The sequence below is a fragment of the Ambystoma mexicanum genome, chromosome 11 (genome assembly GCF_040938575.1).
Source record: "Ambystoma mexicanum isolate Mex_15411 chromosome 11, UKY_AmexF1_1, whole genome shotgun sequence".
In the NCBI taxonomy this organism is placed as follows: domain Eukaryota; kingdom Metazoa; phylum Chordata; class Amphibia; order Caudata; family Ambystomatidae; genus Ambystoma; species Ambystoma mexicanum.
Window position 1 is genome coordinate 1,405,575,969 of NC_090934.1, and position 21,179 is coordinate 1,405,597,147.

At 46.0% G+C, this 21,179-nt stretch overlaps 1 protein-coding gene across 3 annotated transcripts in view; it reads left to right on the forward strand.

Annotated features, from left to right (window-relative positions):
* ADAMTS17 (ADAM metallopeptidase with thrombospondin type 1 motif 17) overlaps positions 1 to 21,179 on the forward strand; it is a 1,111,828-nt gene that overhangs the window by 1,048,235 nt on the left and 42,414 nt on the right. For all 3 annotated transcript variants that reach the window (XM_069625034.1, XM_069625036.1, XM_069625035.1), the window contains 2 exons: positions 1,334 to 1,538; positions 3,925 to 4,077. In XM_069625034.1, the coding sequence (XP_069481135.1) occupies positions 1,334 to 1,538; positions 3,925 to 4,077 (358 nt within the window). The remainder of the gene's footprint in view (positions 1 to 1,333; positions 1,539 to 3,924; positions 4,078 to 21,179) is intronic.

A 21,179-nucleotide genomic window follows, 5' to 3' on the forward strand; every position in this document is an offset into this window, starting at 1 on the left:
GCTCCTTGCATGGCACTCGTCCAGCATGCATCGACCATGCAGGCCTTCCCTCTTTTACTCGGCGATTTCTAACCTCTTTATCCGGCACCGTGACCACTTCTGGCGAGGGGTCCGCACTTGTCCTAGTCCATTTTTAACATTAACTGCACTTGGCCCCACCGTGCAACACATTTAATTGCAGTAATGTGTGGCCCAGTTTTGTGATGTAGTCTGTATACATTCATAACTGTGCCTGGCAACTTAGTTTTCTCATTGTTCCTTCATTGTAGTGCCAAGAGGCTCTCCTGCCCCACCATCGCTTGTCGTTCTGATGAGCTGATCCCACTATCTGCTAGCGGACCACTATAGCCGAAACTCGAGTTGACGATATCAAGCAAAGACTACTCTCCATCTGTATCTGTGTCATGAAGGAGATCATTGTTGAATTGAATTGAATTGAATTGATATTTTATTTCTATCGCGCTCGTACACAAGTGTACTCCATGTATCAATGTCTTGGTGCACACCACGATGTGCACTTTGAAGACGTATCTAAGCTATGTCTAGTTAATTAAAGGAGACCTAAGATCTTGGGTTTCAAGACCTATTGGCTATCCAGCCACATTACTTCTTACTGTATTTGTTCTTTTTTGCTCATTGTTGTAGTGCTATATGTACGAATGGTAAGGATGCCAAGTGTGTGCGGGAGAGGAATGATTGAGATTGTTTTCTACTCACTTTCTAGGTTTTGCAATGTCTTTCGGAAACAACAGACAGTGTTTGATGATGAACTTTGTATGATGTGACCAAATACATGTTTTTTTTACCTTTAATTAGTTGTGGCATGACTTGTGCTTAACTTTAAATGCTGCAGCGTATGATCAGTGTCTGAATTTTCTTTTCTGTCGGGGTACCAGGATTTGATCGTAACACTGCAAAGCACCCCTGCAATCCTTCAGCAGCTGCCCAGCACTGCATGTGATTGTCAAGCACTTCTCACAGTTCCTATGGATCATGAGTATCCGCTCAGTGCTCCCTGCATTACCAGGTGCTCTCTCAATACTCCAAGTGCTGCTGAGCACCCCCTTAATATTCATAGGGCTTCCAAGCTGTCTTCTAAACAGTGCCCAAAACAATACCCTATCATAACCCTAGATATGGCAAATTAAGGCAAAATTAATTGTGAAATGTTTGATGACTTGAGATGAGCATGGCTGAAACCCTGATCATGATTCTGGGAATTTTTAGTTGTAGGGTAGCTTGACTTATGACGTTGGAGATGTTTGCAGTGCACACTAATAGGGATTTCAAGGCACTGTTGATCACATGTGTGTGCTGGTGTTTTCTTTTGCAGATGGTTGATTGGTCACTGGAGCACATGTTCTTCCACCTGTGACAAAGGCTTGCAGTACCGGGAGGTCAGCTGCATCTACCAGTTACAGAATGGCACCTATGTCACCACCAGAGACGTGTTCTGCATTGGCCCGAAACCAGCACCTGTCCAAGGCTGCGATGGGCAGGACTGCCGGTCAATCTGGGAGGCCTCTGAATGGTCACAAGTGAGTAGAGCGAGTCCTTCCGTGCCAAAATTGGCCATGTTTTTAAAGTGATACCTTTTTTTTGATGATCCGCAAGTTGTGTAACTAGATGGTATGCAGGACACTCCTGCTTTATTAGAATTCAGCAGTTGGTCCTTGCAGTCTTCTGAGCACAAGGTCAGCAGAGGATTTGCTGAAAGGCATTTTGGCAATGCTAAATTTAAGGTCTCAAAGGCCTCTTTGCAAATCTGACCTTCACCGCCATATTTACACCTTAATGTTTGCTGTTAACTAGGATTCTCAAAGACCCTCCAAAATACCTCTCCGCATTGCACACAAGACCCTACCTTCACCTCATCTCCACACCCACCCGTGTCAGACTGTAAGGCAGCTCAGTGGCTTTAGCGCCCACTTTTACAATATGTATTTAACCAGCAGGTCATGGGTTTGGATCCATCCAGAGCAGCATTCTGTAACCTATGGCTCTCCAGAAGTTTCGGACTACAATCCCCATCATCCCTAGCTAAGTATCAATGGTAAGGGATCATGGGAGCTGCTGTCCAAAACATCTGGCGAGCCACAGGTTGCAGAGCCCTGCTCCAGAGTAATCTCAGCCTCTATATCATGAGCAATATCGAGATAGGTAATAATACCACCTATTATTGAAGCAGTCATGTGTGCTGCACATAAAGGGTTACTTCACTCCAAGTCATCCTATCATTCCACTAATATTACACCATGGTGCGCTCTCACTTCTTTATTTTATTGACTGCTGCACAACTCCTGTAGTCGCTATCTTGGCAAGTCTAAGCACGTTTTCTGAAGTCATGTGAGAGAAGCTCTGAAGGGGGGTGTCATAGCAGCTGATGTAGAACAGTGTTGATCAAATCTTGGGAAAATTGAGTATTTCAAGAAGCCTCATATTTGACAAACGTGTCTTAATTCTATTGTAATAACTAGGAGGTGTGACCTGCAAGTGTCCTTTGAAATGGATTATGAAAATAGACTGGAAGACTGAAATTACTGGAGAAACTCCAAGATGGCTCTGGTGTAGAGATATTGGGCCATGTGATACTTTGGTGGACTAAAATGCATTGTCACGTGACCCTTTTATCTACTCTGATCATATTACTTGATTTCAATATATAATTTTATGATAAGAAACAAATTAATATGGGATCCAAAGTCCTATTGTACTGCAAATTGACTCAGAATTGAATAACAGTGAATTTTGTAAACTTCCAAGTTCAAGTTGTGATTACAGCAAACAAACAAAAAAACGCAAGACCTATATCCAAGATAATTAGTCTACGTATCACAAAATACATTATACCAAACAATTAAAACAATCCAAGCAATACCATAAAACACCCTTAAACAAATGTATTAATTTAGTGAAATGAATACAACAAGACTATGGTATATATACATAAAAGACCTGTCTTTATATACATTCTGATTGGGACCTAAGGGTAACCAGAACAGAGCATTTCCTGATGCTCAATGCCTTTTTGGTGTATAGCTCTAGTGCCCATGTTATAGTCTGATCAAAAGGCAATAGCCTTAAATAAGGTGGGCCTTAATTGAAAAATCCTCTATTTTGTAACACAGGTATTGCAGTTCTCTTATAGAATAATTTGTCGACTGGGCAGAAAAAGAGGAAGTGCAAGTGTTTCTAACACCTTTGGGCTAATGCAGCTCTCAGTCTCTGACCTCTTTCACTTACTTACAATAATGTTTAATTTTATGCAATGACATTTTATTTGTACCAGGTTCTTGCGCTGCCCGATTCCTGCGCACCGTTCTAGATAAGGTTCCAACCTCCGAGAGGATGAGATTCTAGAGTGGGGCCTGTTAGAAGATTTTTCAAGTGCAAGGTTTTCTCTCTGTGCCAACAACAATGTACACACAAGTGCCTTAACCGTCTCTTTACGGGCTTTATCAATATTTTCAGTCTTCTCAAACCGATGACTGGCATTGATTGAGTCAAGTGCCAATCCATCGAATTTTGAAGGCACTAGTATGTGACATAATATATAACATTTTTGTGGTAAAATGGTGGTAAAAATAATTGGTGGGAAAAGTGAGAAATACCGATCTTTATCAGGCAACAATGTCTGGCCCAGCATTTATTGTCAGCATAATAAAGTCTTTTAGGTGGGGAATTTGGTGTCATCAAGTCCATGTTTATGCCCCTATTAATGCATGTTTGTGCCATCTGTGTGCTCAAGACATTCCGGCCTTTGCCCCTGCCTGGTTCTTGTGTTCATGTCAATTCTCGCCATGATGGTGTCAGGTTGCTGTTTCTTCTGTTCAGGCCTGTTTCTGCCATGTAAATGGCACTGCTTGTGCCAGTCCCTGTTTGTGCCCCTCTCTCAATGCTAATAATTCCTGTCTTTCACAACAGTGCTCAGCAGACTGTGGCAGAGGCACAAAAAGGAGGACTGTGTCCTGCACCAATTCTCAAGGAAAGTGTGACGCCGCCACCAGGCCCCATGAGGTGGAGGAGTGTGAGGACCACACGGCCTGCTATGAGTGGAAGACTGGAGACTGGTCCAAGGTAAAGCTTACTGGAAAGCACTTGTCACAACAGGCATATACTGGCAGGCAAGGAGTTTGTCTTTCTGTACATTTTATATTTCAGGGAGCTTCAAATTACCAAATAAAATGTGCAGCTTGTAAAGTAACACTTAAGCAATCATCATAAGCATTAATCACATCTTTTTGGATTGTTACCAAATCAAGATGTCTGCAGGGAATAAACTCTTTTCAGACTGCTCCCAGATGCAACTTAACCTCTTATCCCAATTGTGAGGAGCCAGGATTGGAACGCGGACACAGAGAACTCATGATGATTGGTCTAAACTTTTATTAAACAATAAAGGAGTTGGAAAATGCCTCACTATCCCTACTCTAAGAGGTATTTCCCTGCCTCAACCAAAACTAAGGGTCTGTCAAGTGTCAAGGTGTCCAAAGCAATAATGTCCTGCGTCCGAAATCCTACCCTAGCCCTCGCATTCGAAAACTAACTCTAAGGTGTGAAGGGTATTGTCTGTCTTAGAAAGTGCACAAATGTTCCAAGTTCAACAAAAAGTTGTAGCTCCAACAAAAGTTCCAAATGGATAATATTCACAGTTCCAAAGCATTCTCTCCACCAAAATAAGAGTTCAAAGAATAACCGAGTTCTTGAAAGCACAAGAGGATCACCCCCTCCGCTTCTATTGCAACTCACTCCCGGGGAAATGACTCCTGTCCCGAGACCTTTTTCCACATTTAATAAAATTCAAATCTTAAGGACATGAGTCTTCCGTATGATTCTCTTTTCAAGATAACAGAGATTGGGTGTGGGTCCCAGAGTAGCAAAACACCTGGCATACTCTGCTGCCAGGTTCTCTTGTACAGTTCCTTTACACAATTTGGGTGCAAATCCCATATCTGCAAAACCCATTGTATACTCCCCTGCCATGTTCGCTTGTACAGTTCCTTTACACAATTTGGGTGCAAATCCCAGATCTGCAAAACACATGGTATACTCCCTTGCCAGGTTCTATTGTGTACAGTTCCTTTACACAATTTATGTGTGAATCCCAGCTCCCCAAAACACCTGGTATACGCTCCTGCCAGGAGCTTTATAAAGTTCCTTATGGGTGTGGAACCCAGATCCGTAATTCATCTGGTATACTCTCCTGCCAGGACTTTATATTGCAATCTATCTTTCTCATTCAGTACAAGGGGGCTTGTGTCTTCCCCAAGTTACTTTATGGCAAACTACTGTGATGATGAAGAACACACTCATTCCATTAAGGATTACTCTCTTCCTTACTCTTGGCAACCAATTCACTCTTTCAGTGTCTCTTTGCCTCAGTGTCGGTGTTCCCTTCTCCCCTCTGGGTTTGCAGACATCATCATATGCGTTCCCTCATTCCAATCACACACGTTCAGGTACTTGCCTCAGTATCCGCTGGACTCGACCGGCTTTCCCCAGTCAGTGGCATGGAGCGTTCTCACTCCTTACACTGGAACAAAGCCTTTCCTGGCTTCCAGTTCCTGCTGCAACTTTCTTCTTCTGGCGTTTTCACATTCAACTGGCACCACTTCACTACACGGCCAATCTAGAGCTCGCCCCGGATCCTCTCCTCTCACCGGTAGTGCTCTGCGGCCACCGCTCTCGGTCCTGTCTGCTTTCTGGTCTGCCCGACCGGCCAGGAGTGATTTGGTCAGCTCCCTCTCTCACGGCCTCCATTCGCCTGGCTTCGAGGTTAGTCCCCGGACTGGGTTCACCATCTTCCCTCCACTGCAACCTGCGTGTCACTTCGGTCTCCAATCCGGCGCTTGGAAAAGGAAGGTCTCTCCATTTCTTTCGCAGCAGCCGATTTAAACACCCGCCTCCAGGCTGACGAAGATCTTGGACCAATCACATTCTTCACAACTCTAGACTGCACATTGTGGTTCACACTCTTTCTCATGCCAGTCCTATTCCTCATCTCAATGCATGCCGTTGTACTAGGTGAACAATTTTCATGAGTTCTGTCAACAGCTTTTGCAGGATGTTAAAGGGGGTTGTTACAATATGCCATCAAGGCATGGGGAATGGAGAGGATATCCCGAGAGGGAAATGAGGGATACCATGCCTCACCTGATGGTGCCTGTCCACGCCTCCCCTCATGAGATCCTCCCTTGCATATCCACCCCAGGGTCTGGATCAGATAGCGACTCTGTTCCTGTGGGCACCTATGGAGAGGTAACCTCCGGCAAGGGAGTGATGACATCATCAGATTGATCACACAATAGAATAGGTCAGAAGGGTGTAGGATGCATAGAACCAGACAAGGGAGGTGTTAGGCATAAGGGAACAGTTAGGTATAACAGTCACTAAAGGAAAATCAAATGAAGTCTTATCTATCAAGTAAGTTCCACCAGGAGTGGGAGGGTTTCTCTTTAAATGGCAGGCATCTCTTCAATCGGGAAGTTATCTTACTGGTAAATGCATGGGGCAAGATTCTTAAAAAGTAGCTCAAATGAAAGGGCCACAGTGAATGTGCTCGTTTCATTTGCACGACTTTCAGAAACACACAGGTAACCTTATTCTCAAAGGTGACCTGTGCATTTCAGGGGGGCTGTTGGTTCTATGTCATTTCATCGTGGGATGTTTTATGCTGGGTTTTTTACTGTGGATTTTTCAATGAAAAAAACTCAGGGAATTTTTATTTTTTTATTTTTGGGGAGTTCCACCCATAAACCCCCATACACTTTTATTGTTCATATAATCCCGAACACCCTCACCCCAAATATATATTATTCCAACCCCCCTAAAAAATGTGATGAATTTTTTTCGTTGAAAAACCTGCGGTAGTAACCTGCACTACAATAGATCCCGCGATGAAAGAACGTTATACCGGGCTGTCCATCCCCCTTGTTTACATTTCGGGCCACTGATGTATGAAAGGCTCCCAGAAACCACATGGTTGCACATCTCCTAGACAAAACACAAAATACAACATTTCCATCCCTGTTTGGGGGATAGAAATGCAAGTGTAACAGCCGGTTTAAACCGCAGCATGGGAAACCCCCAAGTGTGGCAGGGTGCTTCACGTTTGATATCAGATTCTAGCACAGGCTGTGTAAACACTTGGGAAGCAGGAAACGTCTCTCTTGTTGATAGTGGAATCCCACTTTTAATATTTAGCACTCAGAAATGTCCAATCAGTAGTCTGCACCACTATACATGTACACAGTAACATTATGTAAGTACACTCCCAGACAAAGGCGCTCTCCTCTCATCGTCAATCTAAGAGGAGTGCAGGAAGCAGACACTTTAGAAATACGTTGGAGGAGGTAGAAAGCACCTCTAAGCATTAGTCATGTATTTAGTAACTCCTTCAGTTGGCTTCAGAGGCCATCTTCTAAATAACTGTAGTGCTCGCGGACTTGGGAGGATTGCCGCAGATCTAGGGTCTTTTGATAAGGTCTTGCCAGCAGGAAGGATGGACATTCTTATGATGCTGGCTCTCTCAAAGCCGCTTTGAAATCCAGTCGGACTGGCGATGCTTGTGCTTTAATTAGACCCAGACGCACTGAATCCGATCGCCACAGTGACTTTGTTTGGAATATAGCCGGGATAGGCCGCAGGATTTTGGATACAGACCTTTCTCAATTTTCTGTCCGATTATCCAGCCATTATCTCCCAAAAACCTGGTCAGTTGTCCCGATACGTGGAATTCTTCCACAGCACCTCGAAAACCTATTTGGGAGGAGATAGAAAGACACAATGGTAGTCTTGATATTTTCTTTTGAAAAAGTGTTAAAAACAAACCACGCATTCGCTCTTGGGCTTGTCTTTCCCTCTTCAACACATTCTCCAAACATGATTCCCAGACTCTTTGATTAGTGGTATGTGCCCCACTGTGTTGGCTCCGTAGGGACGCTGGTGCACATTTTCTCTTGATATTTGCACATCCACTTTGCCCTTTAGTACATGATCCTAGAAGCTAAAATGTGTGTGTTGTTTTGGTGAAAAGTATAATTTCCACACCTTGTGGCTGCCCCTTCATTCCAGGATGAAATGATTTTCTAGGGTGCTGCAGGGTCTGTGTGGTATGTAGATAAATGTCGTTTTTCCCTTCACCATAACTGACCCGAACCACTAGATGGACTTGGAAAAGTAGACAATCATGTGGTGAGCTTTGTGGGGCTTCTCCATTGTCAACTCTGTGATGGAAAATTCTGAGCATGGTGCGCCTAAGAGGATTATTTGATGTGGTCTCTGGTCTCTGATATTCTTTTAATAGGAGCGAAGCAGCTATTTCCATTCCCAGTTAATGCCAGAAGTAGACTTCTGAAAAGTAGCCTCTTTAAATCCCTACATTTCCTATGCATCTGACCCTCAGCTTGAAACTAAATGGTCCCATTTCCACCATACCTATGGGTTTCCATCCTATAGGGAAAGGAATTGAGCATTTTGCACAGCAAATACCTTCAAATTTGAATTTCAGCACTCTGCCGGCATACATGTGTGGGGTGGCGCATGCTGACTCCGCTTCTCGGCAAAGCCTGCCAGTGGCTTGTTCTCTGCAGGACAAATCGTTCCTCTTGTCCTTCTCCTTTGGTGTGGTCTGCACCAGACTCTGAAGAAGCATCTCCAAAGGTGGGGGGCAGATCTTCAGTGCACTGCTTCCGGAGCATCTTTAGAAGTTCAAGGCAATGAGGAATAGGTAATCAACCCTATTTTTCTAAGTCACCCCAGTGTGGTGGCTCCTTTTCAGGGAACCCCTCTTCCAGGAGAGACCCTAGTGGTCCATCAGCGGTTCACCACCGGAGGAAACCCCAAGTCTTGCTGAGCTTGCACTGCTGGTGATACTAAGGATCCTGCTGGGGTCTTGTACAGTGCAGACACAGAGGGTTTGTTAGAGTCTTTTACTGGTGGTAGCAGCAGGGGTCCTTCTGGACCTCATAATGAGTCACAGCCTGAGGTCACGTTTCAGCATCCAGAGACTGCTTCCCAGGCTTCCAGCCTGAGTGTGCCACACCTAGTAATGGAGTCTGCTCTGGGTCTCTGTTGCAGTTACTAAACTAAATTACTGGGTTCCGTCCAGAGGTCCTCGTGAGCCTTCAGTGGTGAGCAGGGGGAAGGGAAAGAAATCTATATCCCCCAAGTGATCCACAGACCCACCAAAACAATAAGACGGATTGCTCTGAGTGGTGATTGTTTTACTGTCACTGTGGACTCAGCCGCCACTATGCCTGGATTGCTCTGAGGGGTGATTGTTTTACTGTCACTGTGGACTCAGCCGCCACTATGCCTGGATTGCTCTGAGGGGTGATTGTTTTACTGTCACTGTGGACTCAGCCGCCACTATGCCTGGATTACTCTGAGGGGTGATTGTTTTACTGTCACTGTGGACTCAGCCGCCACTATGCCTGGATTGCTCTGAGGGGTGATTGTTTTACTGTCACTGTGGACTCAGCCGCCACTATGCCTGGATTACTCTGAGGGGTGATTGTTTTAATGTCACTGTGGACTCAGCCGCCACTATGCCTACACCTCCCGAGTTTCCAGATTGATCACCTCTCCAACAGTCAGAAGAGTCTTTCATACCTCATGTGGACTGGGGCATGTTGACCTTGCCTCCATAGGCATCTTCGTATCCCCCTCCTACAGGCACAATACGTTTCTCGAACCCTTGGGCAACTCCTCATATGCGGCCCACTTGGTGCTCAGATCCCAACTCCAGCTTGACATCTTCTTCTACTGCTACTTCCTCACAGTCTTTGAGCAATTACAGGTTTTGTTTACCATGCATTCTTTGGCGATGGCCAGCTGCTTTCAGGGGATGATTATGGGGGTTTTGTCTCCACCTCCTCTAACTCCATCCCCAGCACTGCCGCCAGTGCTGCTACCACTTCCTGGGACCCCAGTGGCACCAGTTTGATCTGAAACACGAGCCGCAAACTGCGAGACCAGCACTGGATCCAAATGTGATGCAATTGCCTCATCTTCTAGACCAAGAGGAGGTGTTGGCCCTGCCAGAGCCTTTAAATATGTTCTTCTAAGGGCATGCTCCAACACCTGATGCCTCCTCCATGGAAAAGGTATAGCCTGCTGTGGATGAGGCAGGCTAGGAACTTTCATCCTCGCTTTGGTCGTATCTAGATCAGCTGAGAGGGATGGCCAAGTTACTAGTCCTGACGGGCAGGCCAAACCTCCAGCCAAGACGGGAGTGAGAACTTTTGGTCTTTCATGGCCTGAGATGTCTGGCATACCTCTTCAGGGGGAGATGTTGGCAGAGGCTGCCAGAGGTTGGCAGAAACCTCATGTGACTACGTTTACAAAAAAAGCTGGATCTGAGATAGACAGCTGGCTTCCAGAGAAGTCTCATTTGTCAGGACACCGTCAGCTGTTGTCATCCCTTGTCCTCCTCTTCCTTTTTTAACCTAAAGACAACCATGCAGGGTAAGGATGACAAAATCCTATATAGCATGGGTAAACAATTATATGCCAGCTTTGCTTTTAGGGCAGGTGAATGCTAATGTGATGCTGGCAGCGGCTAATTATAGTTTATGGAGGGATATCGACTTTCAAAGAGGTAGTCGCCCTGAGCCCCAAGCAGCTTTTCGCTCAGGCCTTTTTGGTCACCTTGTTGATTGCCCAAAACCTTTTGGAAGCATCTGTTCACCACGTTGACACCACAGCCATGGTATTTGAGTACCTACATGAGTTATAATCTTGGCTCTGAGCTACCAAGTTCACATAGGCTGTTCAGAGCAAGTCGCGGACCTAACATTCAATGGCACAAAGCTATTCTACATCAGCAGTGGCGGTGAGCTGACAAAAAAGAAAACATCAACCAAAACATCCGAATCGTTTTGCAGTATGAACAAATAGGCTCAGAAGCCATTTCAACCTCTCTAAGGCCCCAGACAGGATAACAGAGTTAGATCTTCTGGTGGGTTGTGCGGCTACTTGGAGCAAAGATATATACTGGCATACCTAGTGGGGTTCGGAGAAAACTGAGGACCTCCCTAATGGGTTCTTTCAGCAGACTTCTCCTCCTCGGCTAGTAATGGGAAGTATGTTGACGTCCAGGTCCATGATTGCCCTGTATGTGGCCCAGTGTCAAACTTTCAGGCAGGCTTGGCATCAATCTCCTCGGACCAGTGGGTACTGTGGGGGTGTACAGGGGTTACAGGATTCCCTTCCCACTTTAGTGCCCTTTTTTATCCCCTCTTCTTCAAGTGGGTTTAGCCTCTCTACTACAAGACGCTCAGAATATTTTTTTAATGAAAACATTAGAGCATCCCCTTCCCATCCCCACCCACACATAACATCAGCTGCCCACGTACAAAACACACATGCAAAACACATGCTAATCAATGCTCACTCTGCAGTTGAACATGCAACAGGCATTGCTGACCTCATCACCACTCACAGCCTAGACACACCCTTTATCACAGAACGATGGGGTAACCCCACCTCCACACGCATCCTGGATGTTCACATCCCCACAAGCTGCAGCATCTAACATAAGGGCTGTAAAGGGAAGGCTTGCGGAGGGCTGGCTGTTAGCCACAGGACCTCATGGACAGCCACCCTCTAAGAGCACATCCGTCTCTATTGAACTCATCATGTGCTACTTCCCACCTACTCATGCTCACGCTACCACCTAATCGACCACCCACCCCAAACTAACAAGACCTTTCTCAACAAAATCACACACCTCATCACAACAGCATCTGTCAACATAAACTTTAAAATCTTCCTCAGAGACTGAAGTTTCCCTACAAGTCAGACCACAAAGGAAACCAGAGTGGCTCTACTTGAAGTGCTCGACACTGTGGACATCATGCAAATCATAGTGGAACAAACCCACAAAAAAGGCAACAAACTCAACCCGGTAATCACCACTTTTACCTTCATTTTATGTCTCCTCCCACCTTTCGACTTGATAGACATGCAGTGAAACCCATCATCCTCCACCAGACACCGCACCCCCACCCAGGCCAACCCAAAACTCCTTTAAAAACTTCCTGAAGCACACACTGGAAAGAAACCTCACCATCCTGGCTTTCACTTCTGAACCGCAGAGAATTTTCAACTCTGAGTTCAATAAACTCAACACCACCCTAACTGAGTGCACTAAACCCATGCACCACTGAAACTTTGACTCAACAAACTTAAGCCCCCTACACCTTGTAACAAACAGGGACTCATTTACAACAAGCGTGCCACCCGCAGATAAGGAAGGTTCTGGAACAAATCCCAGCTGCTAGAATACTTCATTATCCTGAGAACCCTTTGCTCAGCACGCAGGGCACTCATCACCACAATCAAAGCAAACTACTATAGAACAAAAATCATAGGAGCATCCAGCAAGAACTGGGTGATCTTCTATGCCATGACTCTGCAATACCACAATCCACTGACAAATTCAGTGCTATCAACATCTTCACTGACAAGATAGTCAAGACAAAGCAACACATCAAGATGGACCAAATTCAGGAATATTTCTCCAGGTGACCTGACCAGCACTCCTGCAGCCAAAAACCCACCACTTAAAAAGATGCACCTCACCATTGCGAAACTCATCACAGGTGAAGCACATCAATTCTCAACATCAACGTAACTCTCACACAAGGTACCTTTCTAGATACATACAAAATGGCACACATCCTCTCCATGCTGGAGAAACCTACACCAAATGGGGATAACCATATCAGCCAGCTATCTCCTCATCGTGCATCTCCCCTTCCTCGGTCAAAGTGATTGAGAATATCAGCACCATCCAATTGCATGAAAAGGTCCCTCAGTATAGTCTCTTAGAAGATTTTCAATACAGTTTCCAACCACCATGCAGAATAGGGACCGCCCCCATCCAGGTTATTGATGAAGCTCAACACATCATGGATAAAGAGGATACCTTCTGCACCTGCTTATTCCTCCTACTCAACTTCTCTGCTGTCTTCAATAATGTTGAGGATGAAGCTCTCTTCATTATCCTGGCCACACAGATGGGCTTCGATGGAAGAGTCCTACAGTGGTTTTCCTTCTACCGCTCCATTAGAGTCTAGCTCATCCAGATGCAATAGATCGTAATACCACCCAATGAACTCCAGGGTACCACAAGGGTCTATCCTGTCCCCAGCCATCTTCAACCTCTACATCGAACCTCTGAAGGAACTCCTCGCCAACACTGACATCAAGATAGACAAATATGCAGATGGCATGCAGCCTTTACTCAAGGATCAATTGGTTCAAAACATTAATTGAATCAAGCCCTGTCTGTGCCTTGTCGATGCCTGGATATCAAGCAGCTACCAGACGCTCTCCTAGAGGAAGACCAGAATAATTCTTCTTAGAAACCCGACCAAGCATGCCCAAGTCCAGAATTGGCTAACAATATGAATCTTGACAGATTCACACCTCAACCTACACCCAGTACAACATCTCTCTGCTCTCTCCGATACAAAACACACATCACCAAAAAGACTCAAACCACACGAGTCCAGCTTGCTCTCCCTGCCCTGTGTTTCAGAGAATGTATCCAGCCCTGATCCCCTCCCACCTGGAAGGTTGCAACGCCCTACTCGCAGGAGCCCCAGATTCAAACATTGCCCCTTCAAAAGAATTCCAGCACACTGCCTCACCACAGAAGTAAGACAATTCAACAACATTGCCCCCAATCTATTCCTAAGGTGCTTCAGTGGCTACCTCTTCATGCATTCGTCATGGTCAAGACAGCCCTCACAAGCTAAAGAGCAATCCCAAACCAAACACCACACTACCTGGCCATGGAGCACACCCTCTGTGGAGACCGGTGCACCACGGGAAGTCACAAAATCTCCAGACTGAAAACAGAAAACAGAAAGAGGGAAACACTAGCAAACAGGTATTTTCCTGATATGCCTTTGTCACAGGAACAAGTCACCAACTCGGAGAAGTCTGGCCCTCTGTGGTCTACACTTCAGGAAGGCCCCCAAGACCCTAATGTTCAAAGACAATCTTGCCAATCGCTGATTGCACCACTAAACCCTACTTCTCTGCTGCTCTCCTGACCCATTGCAGCTCTCTGCTACTCCGACACCCCACCTCTAACAACGCGGATGTCTCTTTATGTACATTGCTTCCCAACTAGATATATGCTTTTTAAATCCCGTAGATACATACATATAAATGCATACATACATATACATGCATACATTGGATGAAGCCTCTTTCCAGGGAAAAGGCCAAGGTATTTATTTCAGGCTCTTTACTGTCCCAAATTAAAAACAGGCTGTCCTCAGGATGGTCCTGAACCTTTCTCCCCTCCTTTCCTTTCTGCACTTAGAAAATCCCAAGATGACAAGGCCTGCACAAATTTGCTTGGCCCTCTGCCAGGGGGGAGTGATTTTGCTCAGTGGACCTGAAGGATGATTATCCACATGGCCCGCTTTGGCCTCTGCACCTGAAATTCCTTTGCCTATCCCTGGCAAGAACATATTACCTCTACCAGGTGTTACCCTTTGATCTCAAAGAGGCTTCAAGGGTGTTTACCAAGTTTGGGGCAGTAGTGACCCCCCCGTCTTCAACAGAGGGAGAGCCACATATATTAGTATTTGGAGGACTGCTTGGTCATAGCCCCCTCAGCCGAGTGATGCCGTCCTCCCTTCAAGTTCTTCTCTCCTTCTTCCATGGCCTTGCAGCCAATCATAAGTCATAGTTGACCCCCAGGCAATCTATCCAATTCATCTGCTTTTTGAGGGACTCAGTAAGAGTGAAGGAGTTTCCTACCCAGGGGTGAGTGATAGACATCAGTGAAGCGCACGACTTCAGTATGGCATTCCAGAGGTTTCTGGGTCTGATAGCGTCATGCATGCAGGATGGCACTGAATACATTTCTCCCCATCATTTCAGGGATGGTTTGGACAATTCAGACAGACAACATCACCTGCATGTTTACATTGACACGCATGGGGTTCCAAATCCCCTCCATTATGTGCTCTAGCAATACAAATTTGGGAATGTGCACGGAGCAATCACATCTTTTTGAAAGCTGTGACCGTAGCAGATCAGGGTATTGTAGAGGTGAACAGGCGAGGCAGATGGAGCAAGCAAACCACGTGTGGGAGCTTTCCTCTGTGGGATGTGGGTTTGCAGCTCAGCTGTTAAAATACTGGGGGACTCCTCAGGGGAATTATTTTGCATCCCCCAGCTAAGTCCAAGGGATGTGCTTCTTGTGGGGACCTTGGAGTTGGTCCCAAGGGAACGGTATCCTCATTTCTTAGTAGAACATGCCGGCATATGTCTTCACACTGATTCCACTCATCCATGAAACTGATTGTTATCCTCTGGGACTGATTCCATTAAACAATCATTCTGGCAAGTACTTGCCCAGATTCTATCACCAGCAAGGGGAAAGATTTTTCTTCCCTTTCCTCAATTGTTGAATTTAGTAGTGTGGTCACGGAGGAATTGACTCTGAGCTATCTTGGTCTATCAAAGCAAAATGTGAATTTTTTAGGTGGCCGGAAAGGAGTCTCCTAAGAACCTATAAGGGAGCAGGTGTCTGTGATTCTGCCTTTGTTCTGTGGATAAAGGGTCAAATGCACTGCAGTGCACCTTAGACTAGGTGCTTTCCTTTCTCGAGCACTTACTGGAATCAGTCACTCAGATTGACTCGGGTTACACTTATTTGGCAGCCATTGGAATCTACAATTGTTTGGAAGCTTCATCTTTTATTTAACTGTTCAATCCTGTCATCAAGAGTCATTTTGATTGGCTGGCAAAGTTATTCTTGCCACTCTGAGCCCGTTGCCCAGCTTAGGATTTGAATGTCATGTTGGCGGCATCAGCACACAGACCATTGGAGCCCATGGCTTCCGGTGACATCAAGCTAGTTTTTTGGAAGACTGCCTTCTTGGCGTTGGTGGCTGTTACATCCACTAGACCTATACGTGGGATTCAGGCTTTACTGGCCTAAATCTCACGGATGCCCTATTTAGTCTTCAATAAAGTAGTGTCTTTATTCCATATCAATTAAGAAGTTGTTCTGCCTATGTTCGCTCTGTCTCCTATGTCAGAGGCTGAGCTGAGGCTATATGTGCTGGATGTTCACCGGGCCCTTGTCATGAACTGTTGGACACGCCCCTTCTGGACCTCCTGGTCCTTGACACATCGGGGCTTACACTCCGTGGTACTTCCAACATGCCGTTAAGCACCAAACGCTGCCTCCCAGCCTTTACGTCTGATGCAGCACGTCCTATAAAGTAGCCATGCCCCCGCGGCCCTGCGCGTCTCAACGCTACTGATTGCTGTGGCTAGATGTGTGCTCCGTAGTTCGCCTTCGCGGAACTCTGTTGTTTCCTGGTTCCCGGACCCTCCGCTTTCTCCTACTATTCTCCTTCCTTCTTATCCTGCTTTCTTCCCGGACTCCGTGTACCCGCCTCCGAGTACACTTCTTCGTATCCTGGACTTCCTGGAAGTTTCCTATTGACCCCGGACATAGAAGCTGAACGAACGCTGGAAGCCGAAGATGGCCGAGCGGAGTTGTACAAAACCCGAACCGTAAAGAAGAAAACTCCTCCCAAGGACTCCAGCAAGCAGCGAAAACAGGTGAGAAAAGGGGAAACCTGTGACAGATTGAGACGCCACCTAACTGAAGTCAATACAGACATTAAGGCGGCCTTTCAAGATCTTATGCGCGGCATGCAAGAACTAACGACCGAAGTACAAAACCTAAAGGCAGAAAATGCAGCATTAAAGCAATTAGTCTTATCCCGCGACTCCGCCACAAAGGAAAGTGTACATTGTAGACAAATACGATGGGTCTGCAAAAAACCTTCGTGGATTCCTTGATTCCTGTTTGGTCCACTTTACCTTTAAGCCTTATTATTTTTCTACCCCCAGGGCTAAGGTGGGCTTTATTATCTCGCACCTTTCCGGGAATGCATTAACATCGGCCTCACCTTTAGTTAATGCCGGAGAATCCCTCCTGGATGATTATGATGGGTTCATTCAAGCCCTTAAGACCATGTTTGACCGCCCAGAACAGGTCTATACCCCTCAGGAACATCTACTCGATTTCCAATAGGGCTCCCAGAACCTGCTCACCTATGTAACACAATTTAAGCAATTGGCTAAAGAAGCAGATTGGTCCTCAGAAGCCTGTTTCACTCTCTTTCGAAGAGGGCTAAATGAAGACATCAAGGATGAAATAGCCAGAGTGGCTCGCCCAAGTTCATTCCAAGCCCTAATGGATCTCGCTCTACAGATTGACTTCCGCATCCAGGAAAGGAAAGCCGAGAAAAAGAAGACCAAGTTACCCTTCCAGAAGAACCCCATAGAGACCTCCTCGAAGTCCGAGTGTGTTTCTGTCCCTAGTAACGAAACCATGCAACTAGGGGCCTTCCGTGGACCCATATCCCCCCAAGAAAGGATGTGAAGGATCCATACAGGCTAATGCATGTATTGTGCCTCAGACAAAGATTTCGTGAGAGAGTGTCCTATAGCCCCTCTTCGGCGTTCGGGAAACGCCAGCTCCCGATCCTAGATGGAGCACAGTTTCGGGAGAGAGATGTTTGCTCCACATCTATTCCATCCTTGAACTCTCCTGGACAAAACAATCTGGTAATTTTACAGGCCTTTCTATCACCATCCAAGAAGGAAACCTACCCCATTCTGGCACTGGTGGACTGTGGAGCCATGGGAATATTCATAGATCAAGATTGGGTCTTTAAACACCATATTCCATACGAATCCCGGAATATCATGCAGCCTGTAGAAGCAATTGATATAAGACCCCTTTCTTCAGGACCCATAACCCTTCAAACCAAGGAATTTGAGCTCGCAATAAACCACCATCGAGAGAAGATAAAGCTTGACATCATTAGGTCCGCCCATTACCCAATGGTTTTGGTAATGCCCTGGCTACAAAGACACAACCCATACATCAATTGGGCAGCAGGATCCTTGTTCCTGGGTTCCGAACATTGCATGTCTCATTGCTTACCCCTGGATCCCGCTCCGACACCATCGGAAGGAGTTTCAGCAGATCATCAAGGCCCGCTCACAGTCTCAAATATCATCCAGGTTCCTAAAATCTATCTGGAATATTCCGATGTGTTCTCTTCTGCTATTGTTCAAGCCTTAGCTCCTCATAGACCAGAAGACTGTGCTATTGATACCGAACCTTCAGCTGTGATTCCCTTTGGAAGGATGTTCATCTTATCCGAACCTGAAAAAAAGGCCCTCCGTGAGTACCTAGATTCTAACCTTGCAAATGGCACCATACGACCAGCCAAATCCCCAGCCAGGGCCTCACTGTTTTTTGTTCCAAAAAAGGGCACCAATGAGCTCAGGCCTTGTCTTGACTATCGAGGTTTAAATCAGTGCACCCTTAAGGATCGCTATCCATTGCCCTTGATCTCAGATATCTTGGAAGCAGTAAGAGGATCCGTAATCTTCACCAAGTTGGATCTCAGAGGTGCCTACCATCTGATCCGTATTAGAGAAGGAGACAAATGGAAGACAGCCTTTAGAACACCTTTTGGTCATTTTGAGTACTTGGTCATGCCCTTCTGACTTGCAAATGCCCCAGCGGTCTACCAACGCTTCATGGATCGGGCGTTTCAGACATGCTATTCCTCTTTGTCATCGTCTATCTGGACGATATCTCGATATTCTCTAAGACCATCTTAAGCATGAAGAACATGTTAAGGCAGTGTTACAATGGCTACATGAACACAAGCTCCTAGCAAAACCCGAGAAGTGCCTTTTTCATGTCTCTACTGTTCACTATCTAGGTTTTGTCCTTAGCCCAGACGGTATTGGAATGGATCAATCCAAGGTAAAGGCCATACTATCTTGGCCAATTCCGACCACTGTGAAACAGATTCAAACCTTCCTGGGGTTATCTAACTTCTATCAGAAATTCATACCTTCCTTTTCCGAGATAGTCCAACCGATCATAGCCTTGTTGAAAAAAGACGCTCCCTTTCGTTGGACAACAGCCCAAGAGGAGGCATTCCAACGGTTAAAAACAGAGTTTACACAAGCTCCCATCCTGGCTCAACCTGATATCAACCAACCCTTCCTAGTGGAGACAGACGCCTCTAACTACGCCTTTGGAGCAGTTCTAAAACAGGAATTCGACGATAGCCTGGAACATCCTATTGCTTATCTTTCACGGACATTAACTCCCAGTGAAACCCATTACTCTGTCCTAGAAAAAGAACTGCTAGCCATCCGCCAAGCCTTCACAGAGTGGCGTCATTTACTTCTAGGAGCAAAACCTCCTGTCCAGGTCCGCACGGACCATCGAAATCTTCAAGTATTACAGGCCCTGGAATGTAGGAATAGCCGACAAGCCCGTTGGGCTTTCTTCTTTTCCCAATACCAGTTCCAAATTCATCATGTCCCTGGAACACAGAATATAATTGCTGATGCCTTATCTCGACATCCCGACTATGAACCCCTTGAAGACCGGTCATTCCCTAAAATGTTCCCACACACGATATTCGTGGCTCAAGCGAACAGCCGCCTGGACGATGTTCGGATACAAACACAGTCCTCTGAACTATTGAAAGAATTTTCAGGAAAGAACCGATGGAATCTCAGAACTAAGGATGGATATCTTTTCAAGGATAAAAGTTTAGTCATCCCCACACAGAAACAAAGGATATTAAACCTCTGTCACAATACTCTTCACTCCGGACATCGTGGCATCACAAACACCCTCCATCTTCTACAAAGACAATTTTGGTGGCCGAGAATGAAAACTGACGTACGACTGTACATTCAAGCCTGTGCAGTCTGCAGTCAAAACAAATATGACAACAAGAGACCGGCAGGACTCCTACTTCAGCCCACACTACCAACAAGGCCCAGGGAAATTATTGCTACGGACTTCATTGTGGAACTACCACCTTTCAGGGGATACACAACTATCATGGTCACCATAGATTTATTCACTCATATGGCTCATTTTACACCATTACATAAACTACCTTTTTCCTCAGAACTTGCTGGAATCTTTCTGGACCGCATATTTAGACTCCATGGACTCCCTTCCAAGATCATATCAGACAGAGGACCTCAATACATACCTCAATTTTGGAAACACCTTTGCCGAATATTGGGAATACAACGTGCCCTCTCTTCAGGGTACCATCCACAGACTAATGGGGCTACCGAATGTGTGAATCAAACCCTGGAACAATATCTCAGTTGTTTCACTACCAAGGTCCAGGACGATTGGTCACTTCTAATACCTCTGGCTGAATTCTCCTATAATAATTCGGATCACTCGGCTCTCAAGACCAGCCCTTTTTTCTGCAGTCAAGGTTTTCACCCTTCAGTGCTACCTTCCATCCTCCCCCATCCTACACCTGTTCCTACAGTTGATTCCTGGATTGAAACACTCATCAATGTACAACGAGAAGCCAAAGAGCACTTAGAAAGGGCTCAGACTCATACCAAGCATTATGCGGATTCCAAAAGAAGACCAGGCCCCTCCTACGCAGTAGGAGATAAGGTATGGCTATCCTCGAGACTACTGCCCTGACATCTATGACCGAATAAAGTGGCTCCCCGGTATTATGGGCCCTTTCCCATAAAAGAAATCATTAACCCAGTGGCCTTTCGACTCAAATGACCAGATTCCTGGAAGTATATTCACCCAGTTTTCCATACATCTCTGATGAAACCATGCATCCAGATCTCCCGGACTCACCTCAGACCCAATCCTGTACTTGTCAATGACCAACTGGAATATGAAATCTCCAGAATATGTGACTCTAGATATAAAGGTGGTCAGCTCCAGTACTTGGTGCAATGGAAAGGAAACCCTCCCAGTGAACGCACTTTGGAACCAATCTCAAACTTAAATACCCCCAGGTTACTCAGAAGGTTCCATCTCATACACCCGGTCAAGCCCGGCGGGACGGGTTTTCGGAGGAGGCATGCTGTCATGAACCGTCGGACACGCCCCTTCTGGACCTCCTGGTCCTTCACACATCAGGGCTTACACTCTGTGGTACTTCAAACATGGCCGTTAAGCACCAAACGCTGCCTCCCAGCCTTTACGTCCGATGCAGCATGTCCTATAAAGTAGCCACGCCCTAGCGCGTATCAACGCTACTGATTGGTGTGGCTAGATGTGTGCTCCGTAGTTCGCCTTCGCGGAACTC